The sequence below is a fragment of the Strongylocentrotus purpuratus genome, unplaced genomic scaffold (assembly GCF_000002235.5).
Source record: "Strongylocentrotus purpuratus isolate Spur 01 unplaced genomic scaffold, Spur_5.0 spur5_scaffold_13, whole genome shotgun sequence".
In the NCBI taxonomy this organism is placed as follows: domain Eukaryota; kingdom Metazoa; phylum Echinodermata; class Echinoidea; order Camarodonta; family Strongylocentrotidae; genus Strongylocentrotus; species Strongylocentrotus purpuratus.
Window position 1 is genome coordinate 2,116,871 of NW_022145598.1, and position 18,585 is coordinate 2,135,455.

Here is an 18,585-nt window from a genome sequence, read left to right on the forward strand (position 1 = left end):
CTCTTGGGGGGGGGGGGGGGGGGGGGCTCAGGGGGATTTCTTAATCAAGGAATAATTCAAAGGCAGGGCTTAAATTAATCCAAGGCCACCAAGGCCATGGCCGTGGATGCCCTTTTGATTGGCCTCAAGGCCCCTCTCATTGGCCTTGGAGATTTTTTTGTGCCCTTTCCAATTCTTCTCATTTGTGCTGTAATATAGGAATGTGCCCTACAGAAAAGTGGCCTTGCCCTAAAAATATTGAAATTTAAGGGCTGCAAAGGCTCCCATAACTGTATCATTTAGAATGTAAATGATATGTAGCCATGTCCCTCCATTCTCCTCACTTCATAATAGTTTTCCATCGAACATAAATAATGTGAGGAACAGGAATGTATACTAATGAACGTTCAGTTATCTCAAAAGCTAATAATTAAGTTATATTATTATATCAATGTCTCTCTGCTATAAAGGGCTTGCTTTGAATAATGGAAAGTGGTACAACAGATAGAAACAGTAAATATAGGATTAAACACCTGCAGAACATTTTTTACAATTAAAAAAAAAAGCACTTTTAAAATATTGTACATTTTCCGAAATTATGATACCGGTATATGTTTTCATATATAAATGTTTCTAGTTTGTGCATATGTTTGTGCTTGCTAAGTTATAACAGACTACATGCACCAACATCTATTAAATGTTCTGTTCTTTGCATAATACTGAAAAATATTACAAAAATGTGGAAACCTGTGTGGAATACTGGAATAACCACAAGAAACAATTTGAAAGACAAACTTTGTACGTGATGATAATGCTGTGACACAGATGATACTGATTAAACAGAAGAACGAATCCAATTAATATGTAAACAGGGGAGTCCCCACAAAGAAATCCAAAAACAAATTGCTGCCTTCTCCGACATATTTAAATCATTGAAAAAAATGTGAACGAGAATCAAGTGATGCATAAACTGTCTATTGTGGAATTACTCTTGAAGTCAGAAGATCAAATAGTGCATCAGTGCCCTGGACAGCGTTTCACAAAACCATCACAAGTACATGTTTGCCAACATCCCATTGAAATTTGTGGGTATATTACAATCAACAGGCATTTCAATAAGATGTGAGTTAAGTTGTACTCATGACAGATTCATGAAACAATACCCTGATCACCGACAGAAAAAAAAGAAAATTAATGCCATCAGTGGTGCTTTGCGAAATGCTGAATACCACCCCTTCAAATAGTGGAAGAGTCCATTATCTCTCTCTCTATAGACTGGTTCATAACATTACGAGCCAGAGCAATATAACACTGAGTCCCATAGGACATATTTTTATTCAGATGGTTATATCTCAGCCAATACTTAACATAGTCAATTGGTTTTCAACATTCGGACATTATTTTTGATGCTCTATCGGAAAATGATAAAAAAAAAAAAGATTTTGGAATATGTCACACTTCACCACTCTATTGTGGCTATCTACTTCATTTGGCATACATCATCATTGCATACAACGGTGCCACCCTCAGCTCCTTCCGTCTTGGGCGTTTCTCCTTTGATTCCGAAGGCATCAAGTACAGTCTGGAGGGGGATGTGGTCTCCGGGGGCCTCCTGCTTGAAGTCTACTAGAACCTTCTCTCCTCCTGTTAGGAGAGGCAACGATTTGGAAGGAAAAAAGGACAATTAAGAATGATAACAAGAATAACATTTTTTTAATATAAATGTAATGTTTCCTGGGAGAAATTTCAATTATTTAAATATATTTGTGGCTTACACCCAGTAAATAAGATCGATTGATTGATCTGTATTGAAAAACAAGTCAGAATGAATCAGGAGAGCTTGGGTATTTGTTTCTAGTTCATTTGACTGTGCCATGGACCAGTGATGGCCTGGTGGTAGAGTCGCTGCCCGGCAAGCAGTAGATGCAGGTTCAAGTCCCGCTGGTTCCAAGATTTTTTCTGAAGAATAATATACTAAAACAGCACTCATGTTCACCATCTGGCTCTAGCATTGATATTGGTGATTACGGCGTTCAAAGACTTCTTTCCGCTACCTGGGGAGTGTTTCATAAAGCTGTGCGTAAAGTTATGCATGACTTTACTAATGTCTTGAATATGAAGAGCTAAATGGGATTCTCAAATCCTTTTAATTGCATTTTATAAGATAAAGTTAAAATATGCAGATGTAGATTAACCTTATCATTATTAACAAAACACTTTAATGCAAAGTGTATTTTTGGCTACAACTTAATTGAGATTATGGGAAATACAGTCACACTTTATTAAAATGTCAGGAAAAACTTTGGGCATCCCATTTGGCTCTTCATATCAAATCATTTGTAAAGTCATTTGTAACTTTATGCACAGCTTTATGAAACACCCCCCTGGTTCTATTAAACCCCTGGGTGGAGTGTGGCAAATGTAGATGAATGTCTTTCCTATAGGGATACTGGTGCTGTGCTGGGGTTCTAACCCATGACCCCTTGCATCTCCAGACTTGTAGACAAGTGTTAAAACCACTTGATGAGGTGTTGAGGTCTAGTGGATAAATCACCCTACTGCAGATCGCAAGGTATGGGGTTTCGAGTCCTGCCGCGCCACTAATAATGTCCTTGGCAAGATGTTAATCTTCATTTGCCACTCTCCACCTAGGTGTTAAACGGGTACCCGGTATGATGCGAAAGTTAATGAGGTTGGATGAGCAAGTGGCGCTTGTAAAATGGCGACTGGCCGGAATGATCCTCAGGGAGTTGAGAATGTGCATACATCGTGTGAGTAAGCCTGAAACCCATGACCGTGGTAATAATATAATAATATGTACCTACAAATACAGTATTCGGCGCATTATAAATTTGAGCTATTATTATTCATCGATGACACCATCTGAACCTTTTCCAAGCTGTGGGTAACAGACTCTGCCAAATCATTGGATGAGAGTCGGAGTGCGTTTTTTTTTTTTTTTGGGGGGGGGGGGGGGGGTTGGTGTTGTTGAACAAATCAGAGAGGTGAACTATTTAGCATCACAATGATACAGTGAAATCTGTCTATAAAGACCATCCAAGGGAGACAAGAAAAGCGGTCTTTATAGGCAGGTGGTCTTTATGTACAGGTGCCTTTAGTACATGTTTCAATGAGAAACTATTTTCAAGGGAAACAAAATGTAGTCTTTGTAGACAGATGGTCACTAAATCAGGTTTGACTGTATTTACCCATTTATAAAGTTCCAGTACATGGAATTTCTATCTCTTTGTACAGTATGATCTGAACTCTAAAAAGAGAATACTGTAAGTTTCATATTCAGTATGATTTGTTCTGAATTTGACCAATCTTGATATCTGAGATTTATCTTCCTTTTAAAGGAAAACTAACTCAAAAGAATAAGTTTAGTTGTTCTGAGAGATTTATTGCGTTCTTGACCATCAATCTACAAGATCTCCCACCAAAGTGTATGAGAAAGCCAAGAAATCTTCATTTTTATATCTCTTGTATACATGTTTGTAAGATTTATTGTACAGAAAATGCAGGATTCAATCTTGTTTTTCAGAATACCTACACTCATTCTTTGGGGTTAGTTCTCCTCTAAAGGGTGAATTGCTTTTTGATGAATACAAACCTTTGCTTATGATGAGAGTTCCTCCGATTTGCAATTTGTCTCCTTTCAAATTAGCCTTGATCTTCTTGTCACTTGCCTTTGAAAAGCAAAAAAAAAATGAATAAACAATAATCATACAAAATAATGTCTACTACTTTACATTTGACAGTTTATATAATAATAATAATAATAATAATAATAATAATAATACATATGATTTATAAGGCGCCAAATCCACTTGATATTCAAATGCTCAAGGCGCAGCTTGTGCAAAAGATGAAATACATACATGATACATTTATACAAAGTGCGATAGAAAAGGTACAGACATGAAAGGTTATGGTAATCAATTATAAGCTAAATTAAACAGATATTTCTTAAGATTGTTTTTTAACACTTCAGCAGAGAGAGAGAGCCTACAATTATGGGGATGAAAGAGTCTTTAATTAAACTCTGGATTTCCAGATGTAGACAAGTATTCCCTGTTCATCATCACCAAAGCACACAAACTGAAACATTAGCAAGTGCTGTGACACACAACTATTATGAGGGATAAATAATATTTGTCAACAATGTACAGTACCGTATAGTTCTAGGACACCTACCCCCTGGACATCCATTCACGGATAACCACCCCCAGTCAACTACCCCCTAGGACAAACTACCCCCTGGGACAACTACCCTGGGACAATTACCCTGGGACAACTACCCCTAGACAACTACCCCCGGACAACTTCCCGCAGACAACGACCCCCTAGGACAACTACCCCCTGGACAACTACCCCCTACGACAACCATCCCCTAGGACACCTACCCCCTGGACAACTATCCTAGGGGGTAGTTGTCCGGGTGGTAGTCGTTTGTGGGGTATTTGTCCTAGAGGGTGGTTGCCCTAGAGGGTGGTTGCCCTAGGGGGTAGTTGACGTAGGGGATCGTTGTCTGCGGGAAGTTGTCCGGGGGTAGTTGTCTAGGGGTAGTTGTCCCAGGGTAGTTGTCCCAGGGGGTAGTCTGTCTGGGGGTAGTTATCGGGGGGGGGGGGGGAGGGGTGGATGTCCAGGGGGAAGGTGTCCGGATACGTGCATTCTTATATCAGTGAATAGTGCAATAACATATTTCCCTTTGTTACTATGGTTTGATTTATTTGGATCATGACATGTGTTAAACCATGCTCTATACTCATAGGCATTCAAATGTCTGTTTGGATGGAGCCACAGACGCCACAACTCGTATACATGTACTTTAACACAGTCACAGACGACAGTCAACGCCTTTGTGGCTCCAAATAGATGATATAGTTTGGGGGAATGGCTTTCTGTCATCTAACAAAATATGTCATTTGTTTACTTTGTAGGTAAATTGGTCACTGTAGCTGAGCTGACATGCAGGTATATTGCACAAGTACATGAGAGATTTAACTAAACTATTCTGCTGAAAATTAATCTTTAGCGCACACATCGTTATCAATGAAGGTCAACTGATAGATAAAACGGTGATGATGAGGCAAAATTAAATCCCATACATGTACTGCATGTGGTCTGCAAACAAAACGAAAAGGAAAGAAATCGGCCTCTCTTCTGAATACTTTGGAATGGACATGGCGCTCAATTTTATAAGTAGTGAACAAAATGAATATCCCTGGGATTCTCACAAGACCCACTCCTTGTAGTACAATTAATCTAGTATCTGATTTGGATATTGTTATGAATGCCTCATCAAGTTTTCGTAGCTCTTGTTCTTTTGCTTTCTTATTTGATGTTTTGTATGTAATTTTGTGTACCGTACATCTCAGGGCTTCTGAGCTCTGAAGCAAAGGTAAACTTTTTGAGCTAAATGCAATACAGATACATAATATATTGATTTAGTTGTTACATATGAGAGAGAGAGAGAGAGAGAGAGAGAGAGAGGTGAGAGAGAGAGAGAGAGAGGGGTGAGAGAGAGAGATAGAGAGTGGCAGAGAGAGAGAGAGAGGCAAAGAGAGAGAGAGATAGAGAAAGAGAGAGAGAGAGAAAATATATAAAAGTGTGTATATGTAGCAGGAGGAAATGATGATAATCGTACATCTATTGTGTTTACAGCACATCAAGGTTAGCATGTTTACTTTGAGCTGTCCTTATATGGTTTCTTTATATTAGGGATTAAGCAGCAGATCAAATAGCCTTGAAAAAGAGATATAATAAAACCACCTCAAGATCCTCCACAAACTACATAGAGCTCTATGATTAAACAGCCTTTATATGCTAACTAAATCTACATGAATATATGATTGAAATGCTTCTGTTTACTGGCAAAATAGTGTATCAAACCTTCACTATTCTAAAGAAAATGTTAAAATAAAATATATTGTTCATTAAGTTTAGCTACAAATTCCTTAATTTCAATTTCTCAGAAATGATAATAACAGTTTAAAATTAGGTCTACAAGATAAAATGAATTAAATCAAATTTTAATCAAATATTCGTCATGTGAGATTATTGTCTGTGAAATTGACTTCTTCATAGTCTACGACAGTTATACCATATTATGTACAGGTAAAATTTTAAATACATATATTATATAAATGTGTTTTATATTCATGTATACCGGTATATTCTACTTCTTCTCTGTGGATGTATCTCCATAAAAAGATAGAATCAAATTGTTCACAAAGGCCCAATATTTGAAATATATAACCAGAAGTTAAAGGTAATACAAAGTTTTGGGAAATTTTGAAAATTGGGTTGAAAGGGAATCTTTACAATTTGATATATTTGGATGCCCCTGTGGATGTATTATAAGCACTAAAAAAATTAGCCCCCAAAACACTTCTGTTTTCGAGAAAAATTGAATTAAAAAATTTACCGGTGCTCCCGGTAAATTTTGATAAATTTCAGATAGCGCCTATGGCCGTACAATGGTAGCTGCGACCATGAAAATCTCAGAATATGTAGTTGTGATATACAATTTCCAAACGAGAATAGCTAATCGGTCGATTTTAGTCAAGAAACATCATTTCATAGCTAAATTAATATCTTGACCTCGAGAGAGAGCTATACAACATAAATAGTTTATTATTTATATTTTCATAACTTTAAACTCGATTTCAACAGCGACAACGATCAATGGATAGTGTGGGAACGCATATGCTTCCAATATGTTCATTTGAACCAAATTCATTACCCCATACCAAAACCTTGTATTACCTTTAAGTAACTGAACAGATTGAAAATAGAAATGCACATACCCTTGATAGTGCAGCTCTAGTTTTAGCGGAGAAGACAGCCTTCATGATGCTCATCAGGCTATATTTCTTAAAGCCTAGCCCTTGATAACTCTTCTGTTGTTGATCTATGAATAAATCTGTGAAAAAACAGAGAAATATAACTATCAGATATAATCCAAAATTTTGAATAGTAGTTAAAGATAAAGACCAGTTATGGTCATGCGATTGCATTGTGAAAGAAACATGGAATCAGAAAAGGTTGATCATCTAGCATATAAGTATTGGTAGGGATGTTAGACTAAAAATTGAAGTCCATTAAATCATGACAATTTTGCACTGTATTTGGAGAACACAATTTATCATTCAATATGGAAAAAAAATGGAGTCAAAATATAAATCGATTCTTGAGATATTAATTTTTTAATATTTTTATTTAGGGGTATTTCCTGAAGTTTTTGCATAGGAAATTACAATGTAAGCATGGCACCGAGTGTAATTTAAGTACATAGTAAAGAGTACATACCTCAACATTGCAAGCATTGTTTGATGTGCCATATCTCAAAAAATATATCTTGTTTCTCATTGAAATTTCAACAGAACTTTTCTTCATTATATTCTTTTTATCAACATTTTTAAGAGAAACCTTGAAATTAAATATATTGTTGCCATGGAAACAAAACAAAGAAAATAAGAAAATATTTAAAAAGTAATATACCGGTATATTTACTTTCCAGATCAAATTGCTACTCAAAACACTTTGCATTCCAAGATAATGGCAGGGACATCTTTCCACAACATTTTTAAAATTAAAATATAAGGTTGCCATGGCAACAAACAAAGAAAAACAAAGAAAAACAAAGAAAACAAAGATTTAAAAAATAAAAAAAAATCGCAGGAAAAATGTTTCCTGATAAAATTTGAGGATCGATTTGAGGATCTGGAGGATCGCTGATTTTCAAGTAAAGATTTTCAAATAATCAGCGATACAAATATAAGATGATATTTCAATGTAAACTTGGATTAAAATTCTGGCAGTCATGGTGGAAAAATATATCAATTCCAAGTACATGTAAAATTGCTTTTTGATAAAGGAAAACAAATATGGTAAATGTCCAGAAAACCTCTTGTAATGTTACAAATGTATCAGGAGAATAACACCTGTATATTTACAATTACAGCTGAGTCACTAGAATTGCTCATTTCTACGTAATTTCCCTCGAAACGGTGTTTAGTTTCCCTTGAAACATTGTTTTAATAATTTCTTGCATTTTATCTTTTTTAAAGAGGGAGTTTGTACACTTAGAAGAAGAGCCACATGCTGGCGCTTACAATGGAAATTTCCACGTGCGCGCACGTGGCCATTGCGGCTTGATGATAACATCACGCTTTTCTTTCATTTATACTTCCTCCCGGCATTTCACTCGTACACACATTCAACATTTCAACTTCTTTTTCTATAATAAATACTGAGTTATTGCTTTAATAATGGAGTCTTTAATTATGAAAAACTTATATTCAACGTTTGTAGTCGATCAAAATTCTCAATTTATCCATGGAAAGTAGTTTCTAGATGCAAATATTTCGTTCGGTCCGTACGTGTTCAGCACAGAATCACCAGGGGTTGAGGGCGAGTGTCAAGACTTACGGTTGTTCAGTCTTGGGTAGTATACATCGGAAGTTTGTGATTATCTGTAGATGATCCTGAATGAATTTCCCTTAGATTTTTGGCTCAAAGATAGCTTGGATATCACTTATAAATATACTAACATTGACTTTTGCAAAAAGTTCATTTTTATAAGAAAAAGATCGCTATAAATTGGAACTTTTTTTTACTGCTCAAATATATTAAAGTATGGGGTAGGCAAAAAAGTCAACGCGCATGGTCAACTTTTCTAAGTTTCATGAATGGCATGTCCAAATTTGGGCATTGTGTGACCCCGGGATCACCTCCAGATTTTGATGTAAACATGCGCAGTTTTTCAGAGAGTCACAGAAAAGCAGTGCCATGGCTGCTGCAATGCCTTTCAAACGCTTGCAAAGGGCCAATGGGCGAATTAAAGCTCATCTTTACTGCCATATTTTGATTGATTCTACGATTATACTTGTGAAGAAAATGCTTCCAATATTGGAATACAACTTTAATCTACGGTAATTCTTAATCAATTAGTTCTTTCCTGCTAATTTTGATTTTTAATGAATTTTTGAAGATTGCATGTTTTTATTTCGACTACAATCACCGTTGGCTCGTACGCACATTGATGGCTCGATTTCAGGATTGCAGCGCGAGCGTCTGACATCCCTAGTATTGGTGTGTACCGCAAGGTTCTGGAATCATCAAAATGATAAGAAATTTGGCCCAGTCTTCGTAAAGTTACAAGCACTGTACACAGAAAGATGTATATGGGACTATACGCACATGTGCGCGACACGTGCGTTTATCTCTCTCACACCAATAGATTAACTAATTTGCCAAATATATCAATTAGTAGGTGGTTTCCCAGCAAAATTTGTATCATCATGTATGAGTCAAAACATATTCTTTCACATGATTGGTAATAAGAGCTTCCATTGCATTTTTTGAAATTGGGGTGTTTCCAATACTGGTCTTTACCTTTAATATCTCTCTGCCCACCCACTCTTTTCCCTACTCTTTTATACACACAATAATCCTCACTTAGCATTTCCACATAACTGGCCCAACAATGCTAACATTTGAATTAATGTAAATAAAGCTAACTACATTGTTAGCAGGCTTGCTTCTCCCAAAGTGAAGAGATCGCCACCATCTTTAAATAAATATACAATAAGTATACAATCATATAATTTAACTAGCTATTGCATAACATATATCAGAAACAAACATTTACTATGATGTAGATATACTGTAGAATAGAAGGGAAAAAAAATCATCTGGTTCCCACACAAACAAGCCTCAATAAACATCACATATTTTGAGCACTAAAAAGTAGTACCATAGGCATCTAGCATTTTCAATCACAGGTTTGAACTTTGAAGAGAACCCAAATATACACAACTAAAGAAATGAGAAGATTACGACGGAAGTAGTATGTTTTAAGGGATTTAAAATCAAATTAAATTTACCTCCTTTCCAAACCCGCCATCTAGGAACTCCTGTGCTCCTAGATCCTCGAGGCCGATTCCGACGAGTCGTACGTCGGCCTCATCAAGCTGGGTCTAAGCGAATCAAGCTCGCTGGCACCCAGCCGACACGCGGATCATCCAAACCGTCTCATGAAGTGGATCACACAGGCTTGCTTCTCCCAAAGTGAAGAGATCGCCACCATCTTAAAATAAAGATAAAGAGATAAACATTAGCAAACTGGGATGAGTTTGAGGGTCTTAGTAGAGGGTCTTAACTCAGGATAACATAGAGTCGGCAGAATGGTTTGTTTATGGTAGACATGTTACTTATTCTACTACAATGGTTACCGGATATTCGGATATCGCATATCGTAACAATCTGCACTTGTAGATCTAGGCAGTTTAAAATCACTGACCACAATATGCACTATTCGATAGTATTCATATATATATCTTCAAATTTCAAAGGGAGGATCGCTTTATAATATTGTTATTATTATTATTATTATCTTTCTATCTTTCAAATTCAATTGCAAAAGGAAAAAAAAAATGGAGAGAAGAGGATCCCTTTCAGATCCAGAGTATAAAATGATAAATTCTACTGCTTTGCATGCTCATCCTGCAGTAAGTTAAGTTCCAACGAGCTCTAATTCTGATGATTTGATTTGCACACAATATTGACTTACAGTCTTATTTGCTTAGACCGGGCCTCTCGCCAAGAAATTAAAAAGGCATGGCGCGACCCGAGACTAAAACACACCCAAAAATGAAGTAGATCATGAGTTAAAAGTTGTTATGTTTATTACCTGTCTTGTGTCAATTTATCTACCGTAATGAGGATCTGAGACATTACGGTAGATAAATTCACACAGGCGCGCGCCCGCCCGCAACCCACCATCGGTATGCTGTCTGAATTGAAGCTCCAAGTCCAACACCGGCGCCAGTGTTGGAGCTTCCTGGAGTTTGCCGTGAAACATGTATAGATCTAGATCAACTAATATCAATGTTTTTTCTGAAAAATACTCCAAAAATAACAAGAAAATTGACACGAAACAGGTAATAAACTAACTCCGGGAAGCTCCAACACCGGCGCCTGTGTTGGAGCTTCCTGAAGTTAGGTCTAGTATAGACCGAAAGCTTCAGTCTCTCTAATCGTCGGTTGTTCCACTGAGACTACGTCTGGCTCCACCAGACCTCCGATTAAAGAGAGACTGAAGTATGTCCCATCGGGACTGTACGGTACTGTACAGAACAAATGGTTTGGTTCGACCGGACCGCGATGAATGAGATATGCAACAAGATTTTCACTCTTTACATCCTCATAACTGCTGCAATTATAATAAAAAATTAAAAATAACATATATATAGCTTATTTGACTTACGATAGCTTGCTCATTTAGATCCTAAATTAATGATTAATCCGAGAAAGTCTCGTCGTCAACATTATCCGTCTTGGTTTTAGTTGATGAATATTCATTATTTCTTTTCCGGAAGAAAATGTCGTGAACGAAAAGATGTTCATAGCCACCCCCACGGTAGGAGATCTCTGGGTTACCATCTGTATTGGGGAATGACAACAAATGTCAGTTTTATTAAAGAAATGACCCAAATCAGATGGTTATTTCTGCCTAACTGTTACGTCTAGATCTAGTAATAAACCCAACAACTTTTAACTCATGATCTTTATTTGGACATTTAACGGATAGACTATTTACTTCATTTTAGGTATGTTTTCATAGTATTCAATATAGGTAACTGGAATAGCATTGTCCCCCCCCCCCCCCCCCCCCCCCCCCCCCCCCCCCGTGTTGTACATTATCCTCCTTCCCCTATTTCTTTACTTTTTCATTATCTTTATTCTGTTTTCTTTTTTAGTCTACCATATTTTGTAAATTAGTGGTAGATCTGATATTTATTTATAGTCTGTATAGGTAACTAGATTAGTATTAGTCCCCCTCCCCCTGTAATATAACCTACTTCTTTAAAAAAAAATGTTGTTTCTGTAAAGGTGATCTGTGTTTTAACAAGCTGTGCTTTTTTAACAGACCACCTCTTTTTCCACATTTGTTAAAGTCTTTATAACTGTTTCATTGTTAATGCTTTTTATGCTAGTTTACGATGAACTTGTTACTACTGTTACTGAATGAAATGTTTTTTTTTATGCAAGTGGAAAGAAATAAACAAATCTTGAATCTTGAATCTTATCTCCACGCCGGAGTTACGGGTCAAATTTTGGATAGGTTTCTGAACTAGCGCCGTCACCAGCACTTCATCAGATCATGCCTACCTCACCATCAGCATGCACCTCCTGCCCGGGCCGAAGGCGAGGCACTCACGATCTCGAGGCGTCGGATCGCTACGCGGCCAGCTAGCGGCTGCCGGCTGCTTACACAAATTTAATATTAGCTTATTTTATTTACTCACCTCTCCTGTCGCAAAATTCTTCACGAGATTACTCGCAATTTTAGAGAGATCGAAAGCCATCTCTCGTATCTCCCGTTTTCACCTCCTTTCTAACTGGAGTTTATTATTTCCAGTCGTCTTTCTCCTCCTTTTCTTTCGGCAGTGTAAGTTTAACTGGACTCGTGATTCTCAGTTGTACGGATGATGCACATATATATACTCATTGAGAGAATAGTATCACATCTTACTACTATTACATAAAGCCTGACAATTATTGATTTAGTTCGTCATTTAAACTTATTTTCATCCTGAAATCTGATTTATCCTGGTAGAATTTAAGATGATATGACAGAGAATTCATAATATTGAATCATTTTAGTGTAGAATATGATGAATTTGGGTAATTTGACCTTACCCAATTTGTTTCTGATTAACATAAATCTCAAAGAAGTTGCACCAGTCTGCCTTATGTAAGCGGCATGACAATAGGTCAAAAGTTTGATTGCATGTGATTTGGTTTCTGCAAATCATTTTTCCTGCAGGTGACGCCCAGTGACGTATTGGATACAGCTATTGAGGGATCACTTGCAGCATTCTCAATCATAGCACCAATCTCGATTTCTTTTTTTTTTTCTTTGGGGGGGGGGGGGGGGGGGGGGAGGGAGGGTTATTTATAAACGCCTTTAGGAATGTAACCCAACCATGTGGTTAACTTGTGATTGCCCCCCCCCCCCCCCTGACGCTCAAGGGGGGGGGGGGGGGGGGGTGGGGTGCAAATTTTGAAATTTTCGAGGACCAAAAAATAAAAAATTGTGCTCACTGCCCCCCCCCCCCCCCCCCCCCACTGAGCGACTTTTCGGCCGGTGTGGTAGGCAATTTGTTCCGCGGAACGAATCTACTGGATCGACTCGTTCGCAGATACGTTCGAAAGCCGCCGTTCTTATCCGACATTGGCCGAACGTTTCTGCTTATATAATCGCGTATATTTTTATTACTTGTGTCGAATAAACATGGTAAAAATAAATTTTAGCTTTATCTTGATACTTTTGTATTTATTGCTGGAATGAAAACCAATATTATTTTTTTTTGAAATATTACTTAATAATAAGGTTTATAACCTCGTACGGAATTACCCGCGCGCGGTACGCGAATTTTTTTCCGTACTCGAGAGAGCAAAAATCCCATGTGCGCATGCGCGTGGACTTATGATTTCTCTGCTACTTCCCATACGAAATGTACATGTATTCGCATGTACTGTGCACGATTCGCGTTTCTACGAGTAAACGATGGCATAGTAGTCTTCAAACACAGACTCTGATTTGCCAGTTTGACAAATCAATATGCGTATGTGTCGCGATGTGCTTATTCAAGTCTGTGTAGTTGTATGATTCAGACCCAGTAGTGCATATGGAAATACATTGCAACTTGTATAGAATGGTATAGTAGTCTGCAAGCACAGACGCTAATCTGACAGTTTGACAACATACTAGTAGTGTGCTGAGAAGTACTTTATTCAAGTCGCCAACTTGTATAGAATGGTATAGTAGTCTGCAAGCACAGACGCTAATCTGACAGTTTGACAACATACTAGTAGTGTGCTGAGAAGTACTTTATTCAAGTCTGCGTAGATGTATGATTCAGACCCTACTGGTGCGTGCGTTAGAAATGCATCTCAATGTGTAGAGTGTAGTATAGTAGTCTGCAAGGACATAATAATACACGCACCAGTAGGGTCTGAATCATAAAACTACACATATTTGAATATAGAGCACTACTCAAGACACTATGTTGTCAAACTGTCCGATTAGCGTCTGTGCTTGCAGACTACTATACCATGCTATTCAATTTGGGATGCATTTCTGTAAGCACTAAAATGTCTGAATCATACAACTACTCAGACTTGAATACTAGTACTATTGCTACGCACGATATATGCGTAATTGTTTTGTCAAACTGGCAAATCAGAGTCTGTGTTTGAAGACTACTATGCCATCGTTTACTCGTAGAACGCGAATCGTGCACAGTAGATGCGAATACATACATTTCGTATGGGAAGTAGCAGAGAAATCACAAGTCCACGCGCATGCGCACATGGGGTATTTGCCCTCTCGAGTACGGAAAAAAAATTCGCGCGCGGTACGAAAAATAAATAACCTACTGACTAGTATATCAGGAGGCTACTGACCGACCACAACTTCAAAATTAGTCCATGCTTTTGTCTCGACCCATATCGATTACTGTAATTCTTCTCTTTCTGGCCTCCCTCAGTCCAGGCGCGGATCCAGGATTTCTTAGGGGAGGGGGCCCAACTTTTTTTTTTTTTTGCTCCCGAAAATTTGAAAATCGCGCCGGCCGAAAAGTCGCTCAGTGGGGGGGGGGGGGGGGGGGGGGGGGGGGGGGGGGGGGGGGGGGTACAGAGCACAATTTTTTTTTTTTTTTTTTTTTTTTTTTTGCTCCCGAAAATTTGAAAAACGCGCCGGCCAAAAATTCGCTCAGTGGGGGGGGGGGGGGGGGGGGGGGGGGGGGGGGGGGGGGGGGGGGGGGGGGGTAGTGAGCACATTTTTTTTTTTTTGGTCCTCAAAAAAATTTCAATTTGCACCCCCCCCTTGAGCGCCAGGGGGGGGGGCCCAACCCCAAAAAATCGTAAAAATCACGTGATTTTACATGATTTTTTTCTCAAGGGGGGGGGGGGCCCGGGCCCCCCGGGCCCCCCCCTGGATCCGCCACTGCCTCAGTCACATCTAGTCCCACTTCAAAGGGTACAGAATAGCGCTGCTCGGCTTGTGACTCTCTCGCGTAAATCAGAGCACATAACTCCAATATTGAACTCACTACATTGGCTTAAAATTCACCACCACATATCCTTCAAAATTCTTCTCCTGTGCTACAAAGCTATCAATGGCTTAGCCCCTCTTACCTTTCCGATCTCATATCCTTACGTTCCCGTACGTCGTCACGAACACTTCGTTCATCTTCCACATTACTGTTAACACCTGGACCCCGCACTAACACCCGGTATGGTGACCGCGCCTTTTCAGTTATTGCCCCCGCTCTCTGGAACAAACTGCCCGCCTTTATTCACTGCGCCCCCTCTGTATCTCAATTCAAATCTCTACTCAAAACCTATCTTTTCAAATTGTAAATTGCAGTTGTGCGTCGGTCAATGGAGGTGCGCACGATATTTGTCTTATTTAGTTGATTGCCACTGTTTTTCTTACCTTATCTATGTTACTTTTGTATTTTTGCTTTTTCTTCTAATTTAATTCTACGGGCTATAGTCTTCTCTTAATCAGAACACTGTGCGCTTAGAAACATCAGTATTAAGCGCCTAATAAATGTTATGTATTATTATTATTATATGCGCATAGAGTACATGTATATCATAATTATGCATGCACGCACGTGCATACTCGGCACGATATATTGCGACACAGCATGCTGATCTGGGCGCGAACTCGATAACGTCAACGTGAATTTCGACAGCATCGACCTTCAGCATTCATTGTCATCGTAGTCGTAGGTCAACCTCGTAGTCGTACGTATGAGCGATAAGTGCGAGGGGGATGCTACGCTTTGCGTTTCCTTGTTTTCGTTCATATGCAGATCGAGCATCCGATCTAACACAATGAGAGTTACAGTAAAAATTCTTTCTTAAGAAATCCTCTCGTGAAGCTTTAACATTCCAAGCATAAAGTTGTAATAACTATTGACGTAGCTACATGTACCCCGGTGGGGTCACTCAATGTGACTTCCGGACCGCATGACCGTTACCAAAATCGCGGAAAAAGGGGTCAATTTCAAGCAATGTCCGCGGACAAAATATTCCTCGAAATAAAGAAAATAGGGGGGCACAGGTGTCCCCGAAATTGATAAATAGGGGTCAGGAAAAGGGAAAAGAGAAAAACCGGGAAGAAAAATTCTCGGAGCCGAGTCTTGTCCTTGAAATATGGTAAAATAGGGGTAAATTTGCGAAAGTGTCCTTACAATCTTATAAATAGGGGTATTCCAAAGTACGATTTTGTCCTTGTTTTGACGTAAAAAAGGGGGTTAAATTTCACAAAATGTCCTTGAAATTGACCGCAAAAGGGGGTTATATGCATTGGTGGTAACGGTCATACGTGTCACTCTTTGCAGGGGAGTGACCCCACCGGGCATGTACCTTATGATATTGATTGAGAATTAGGCCATATTAAGTTTATTATAAGAAATTAGAGAGAAGATTGATAAGGTGGCTGAAGACCAGACCCAGGCGGCCGACGACTGGCTCCATGAAATGAAATTGGTTTAAACAGTAATGAATACATTTAGAAAATAACAAGGTGCTTGCGACCAAGCCAATTACCTTGTAATGAAATAGGCACATAGACCCATGTGCACATGTTTGAAACAGGGACGGTAGTAGAATTGCGTCTTTAAAAGGGAATCTCGTATATGTGCTCGTTATAACGGGAGTAGACTGTGTAATTATGATTCCCTAAATTCCTTCACATCTCCCCTTTCACATGTCCCTCTTAGGTACCTTCCCCCTTATAAAACCACCTCTCATTTGGGACCCTTTGAAATAAAATTTAAATTTCCCCCCTGCCCCCCCCCCCCCCCCCCCCCCCCCACTAACGCAACCCTTGTTACGCTGTCCCATATCCCCTTTTTTTCTTCTTTTTTTTCTTTTTTGCTGCGTTACATGCATGCAGGCTCATGGTTTCTTTTTTTAATTTTTTTATGGATGATCAGTTAATCACAAGTATTTCCTTACACCACACTGACTGGCTTCACAGTTTCTACATCGAAAGCACATGAGAATAAAGATAACCACTCCATGCAGGCCAGTTACATGGGCAATGAGAAAATTATCTGAAATTTCAGAGAATGAGGCCTTTCTGAGACTGAAGTATTCTAATTTTTTTAAAAAAGGGAAAGAAAAAAATGTGTAACTTACAGATGGGACACCCATCACAGATTCAAAGGGCATGCTTACAAGGGAAATGCATAAAAGGTACAAGGGCCACTTTGTCAAAGTATAAGGTGCACGTAGCAACTGTGACAATTGATATTAAAATGGCACTTGGAATAAGTAAGGAAAGGGTGCGCACTACAGCGGCGGATCCAGGATTCGAAAATAGGGGCCGGGCGCAGCCCGAAAATTTGAAAAAACGGGGGGGGGGGCAGGCGATAGTTTTCTGATATTAGGCCTACATGTACGTGAAAATGTACGTGAAATTAGTGGTTTCCAAACAAGGGGGCGCAACAGATCTGCCAGTGTATGTAGCGGAATGGGGGGGGGGGGGGTATAGACACACTATGCTATGGCTCTGTTTAACACTAACTTTTGTCGGCTAGTACCAAGGGTTGAAAATTCAACAAAATATGTCGGGTTTTCTTTTATTTCTTTTTTTTTTATTCTGCCGGACACGTCTTTTACTTGAGGAATTTTCTTTCTCTTCTTTTCTTCTTCTTTTTTTTTATTGGTCCTTCTTAATTATCAGCTCGACCACTCATTTCTTTTTGTGTTGACCCCGCCCCCCCCCACCCCCCCACCCCACCCCGCATCTCTTTCATTTAAACTACATGTACATCATGCATGCAGCCCACATGCATAATTAGATTCTGTGATGAAGCCCGGTACTAGGTGGTTGACGTAACACGATATCATATAAAGCAGCATTAGAAAACACCCCGACATCTGCTTTTACAGGCAAACTAAGCCTATGGCAACAACTGCCCTTTTGCTAGACCACCCAGTCCCCGTCGCTTCGCGACGGCGCTGTCTATAGTTACTGTTTGTTGTCAATCATTGGCCGCAATTATCAACATATTTGAACAACGGGAATCTGCATTTCTATACAAAGTTCTCAAATTGGCAATCGTTGGTGTAGCTAATTTGGAGAAGTTTGATTGGTTGCAAAGGCCGACCAGAATAGTTCATTTTGCGCGATTTTCAAATTTTCGGGAATGAAAAAAAAAAAGTTGGGCCCCCTCCCCTAAGAAATCCTCGATCCGCGCCTGGGGGGGGGGGGGGGGGGTGGGGGGCTGGTCTGCATGTCCTGAGAAAGGGGGTTCATTGAGCAGTGTTCCGGATTTAGGGGGGTCTCCAAGGCATGAAAAGCCCGCGAAAGGGGAGTCCAGAAATTTTGGCAGTCCTCAGATATAGGGGGGGGGGGGGCTTTCAAAAAGAGGGAACAAGCATATGCGTACCCTAATAACACTGAGTGGGGGCCGGGGTGGAATGAGGGTTGATGGAAAACATATTTAGCGTAATAAAACATTCTATGTATAGGATAGACATGGGCGTGTGCAAGATTTTGGGATGAGG

At 39.2% G+C, this 18,585-nt stretch overlaps 1 protein-coding gene across 1 annotated transcript; it reads right to left on the reverse strand.

Moving 5' to 3' along the window:
* Window positions 1-308: 308 nt before the first annotated feature.
* LOC115918552 (prostamide/prostaglandin F synthase-like) lies at window positions 309-12,479 on the reverse strand. Its single transcript, XM_030982696.1, has 5 exons — window positions 12,297-12,479; window positions 9,873-10,075; window positions 6,792-6,907; window positions 3,593-3,668; window positions 309-1,623 (listed from the first exon to the last, which is right to left on the reverse strand). Exons 3-5 carry the CDS (start codon window positions 6,843-6,845, stop codon window positions 1,460-1,462), a joined length of 294 nt encoding a protein of 97 aa, XP_030838556.1. The 5' UTR covers window positions 6,846-6,907; window positions 9,873-10,075; window positions 12,297-12,479; the 3' UTR covers window positions 309-1,459.
* Window positions 12,480-18,585: the final 6,106 nt, after the last annotated feature.

Coding starts and splice junctions, on each gene's coding strand:
- LOC115918552 (XM_030982696.1), bottom strand. CDS start 6,845: ATGAGCATCATGAAGGCTGTCTTCTCCGCTAAAACTAGAGCTGCACTA. Junction 3,669..6,791: donor CTAGAGCTGCACTATCAAGG/GTATGTGCATTT, acceptor TGCTTTTCAAAG/GCAAGTGACAAGAAGATCAA. Junction 1,624..3,592: donor AACTCTCATCATAAGCAAAG/GTTTGTATTCAT, acceptor CTCTCCTAACAG/GAGGAGAGAAGGTTCTAGTA.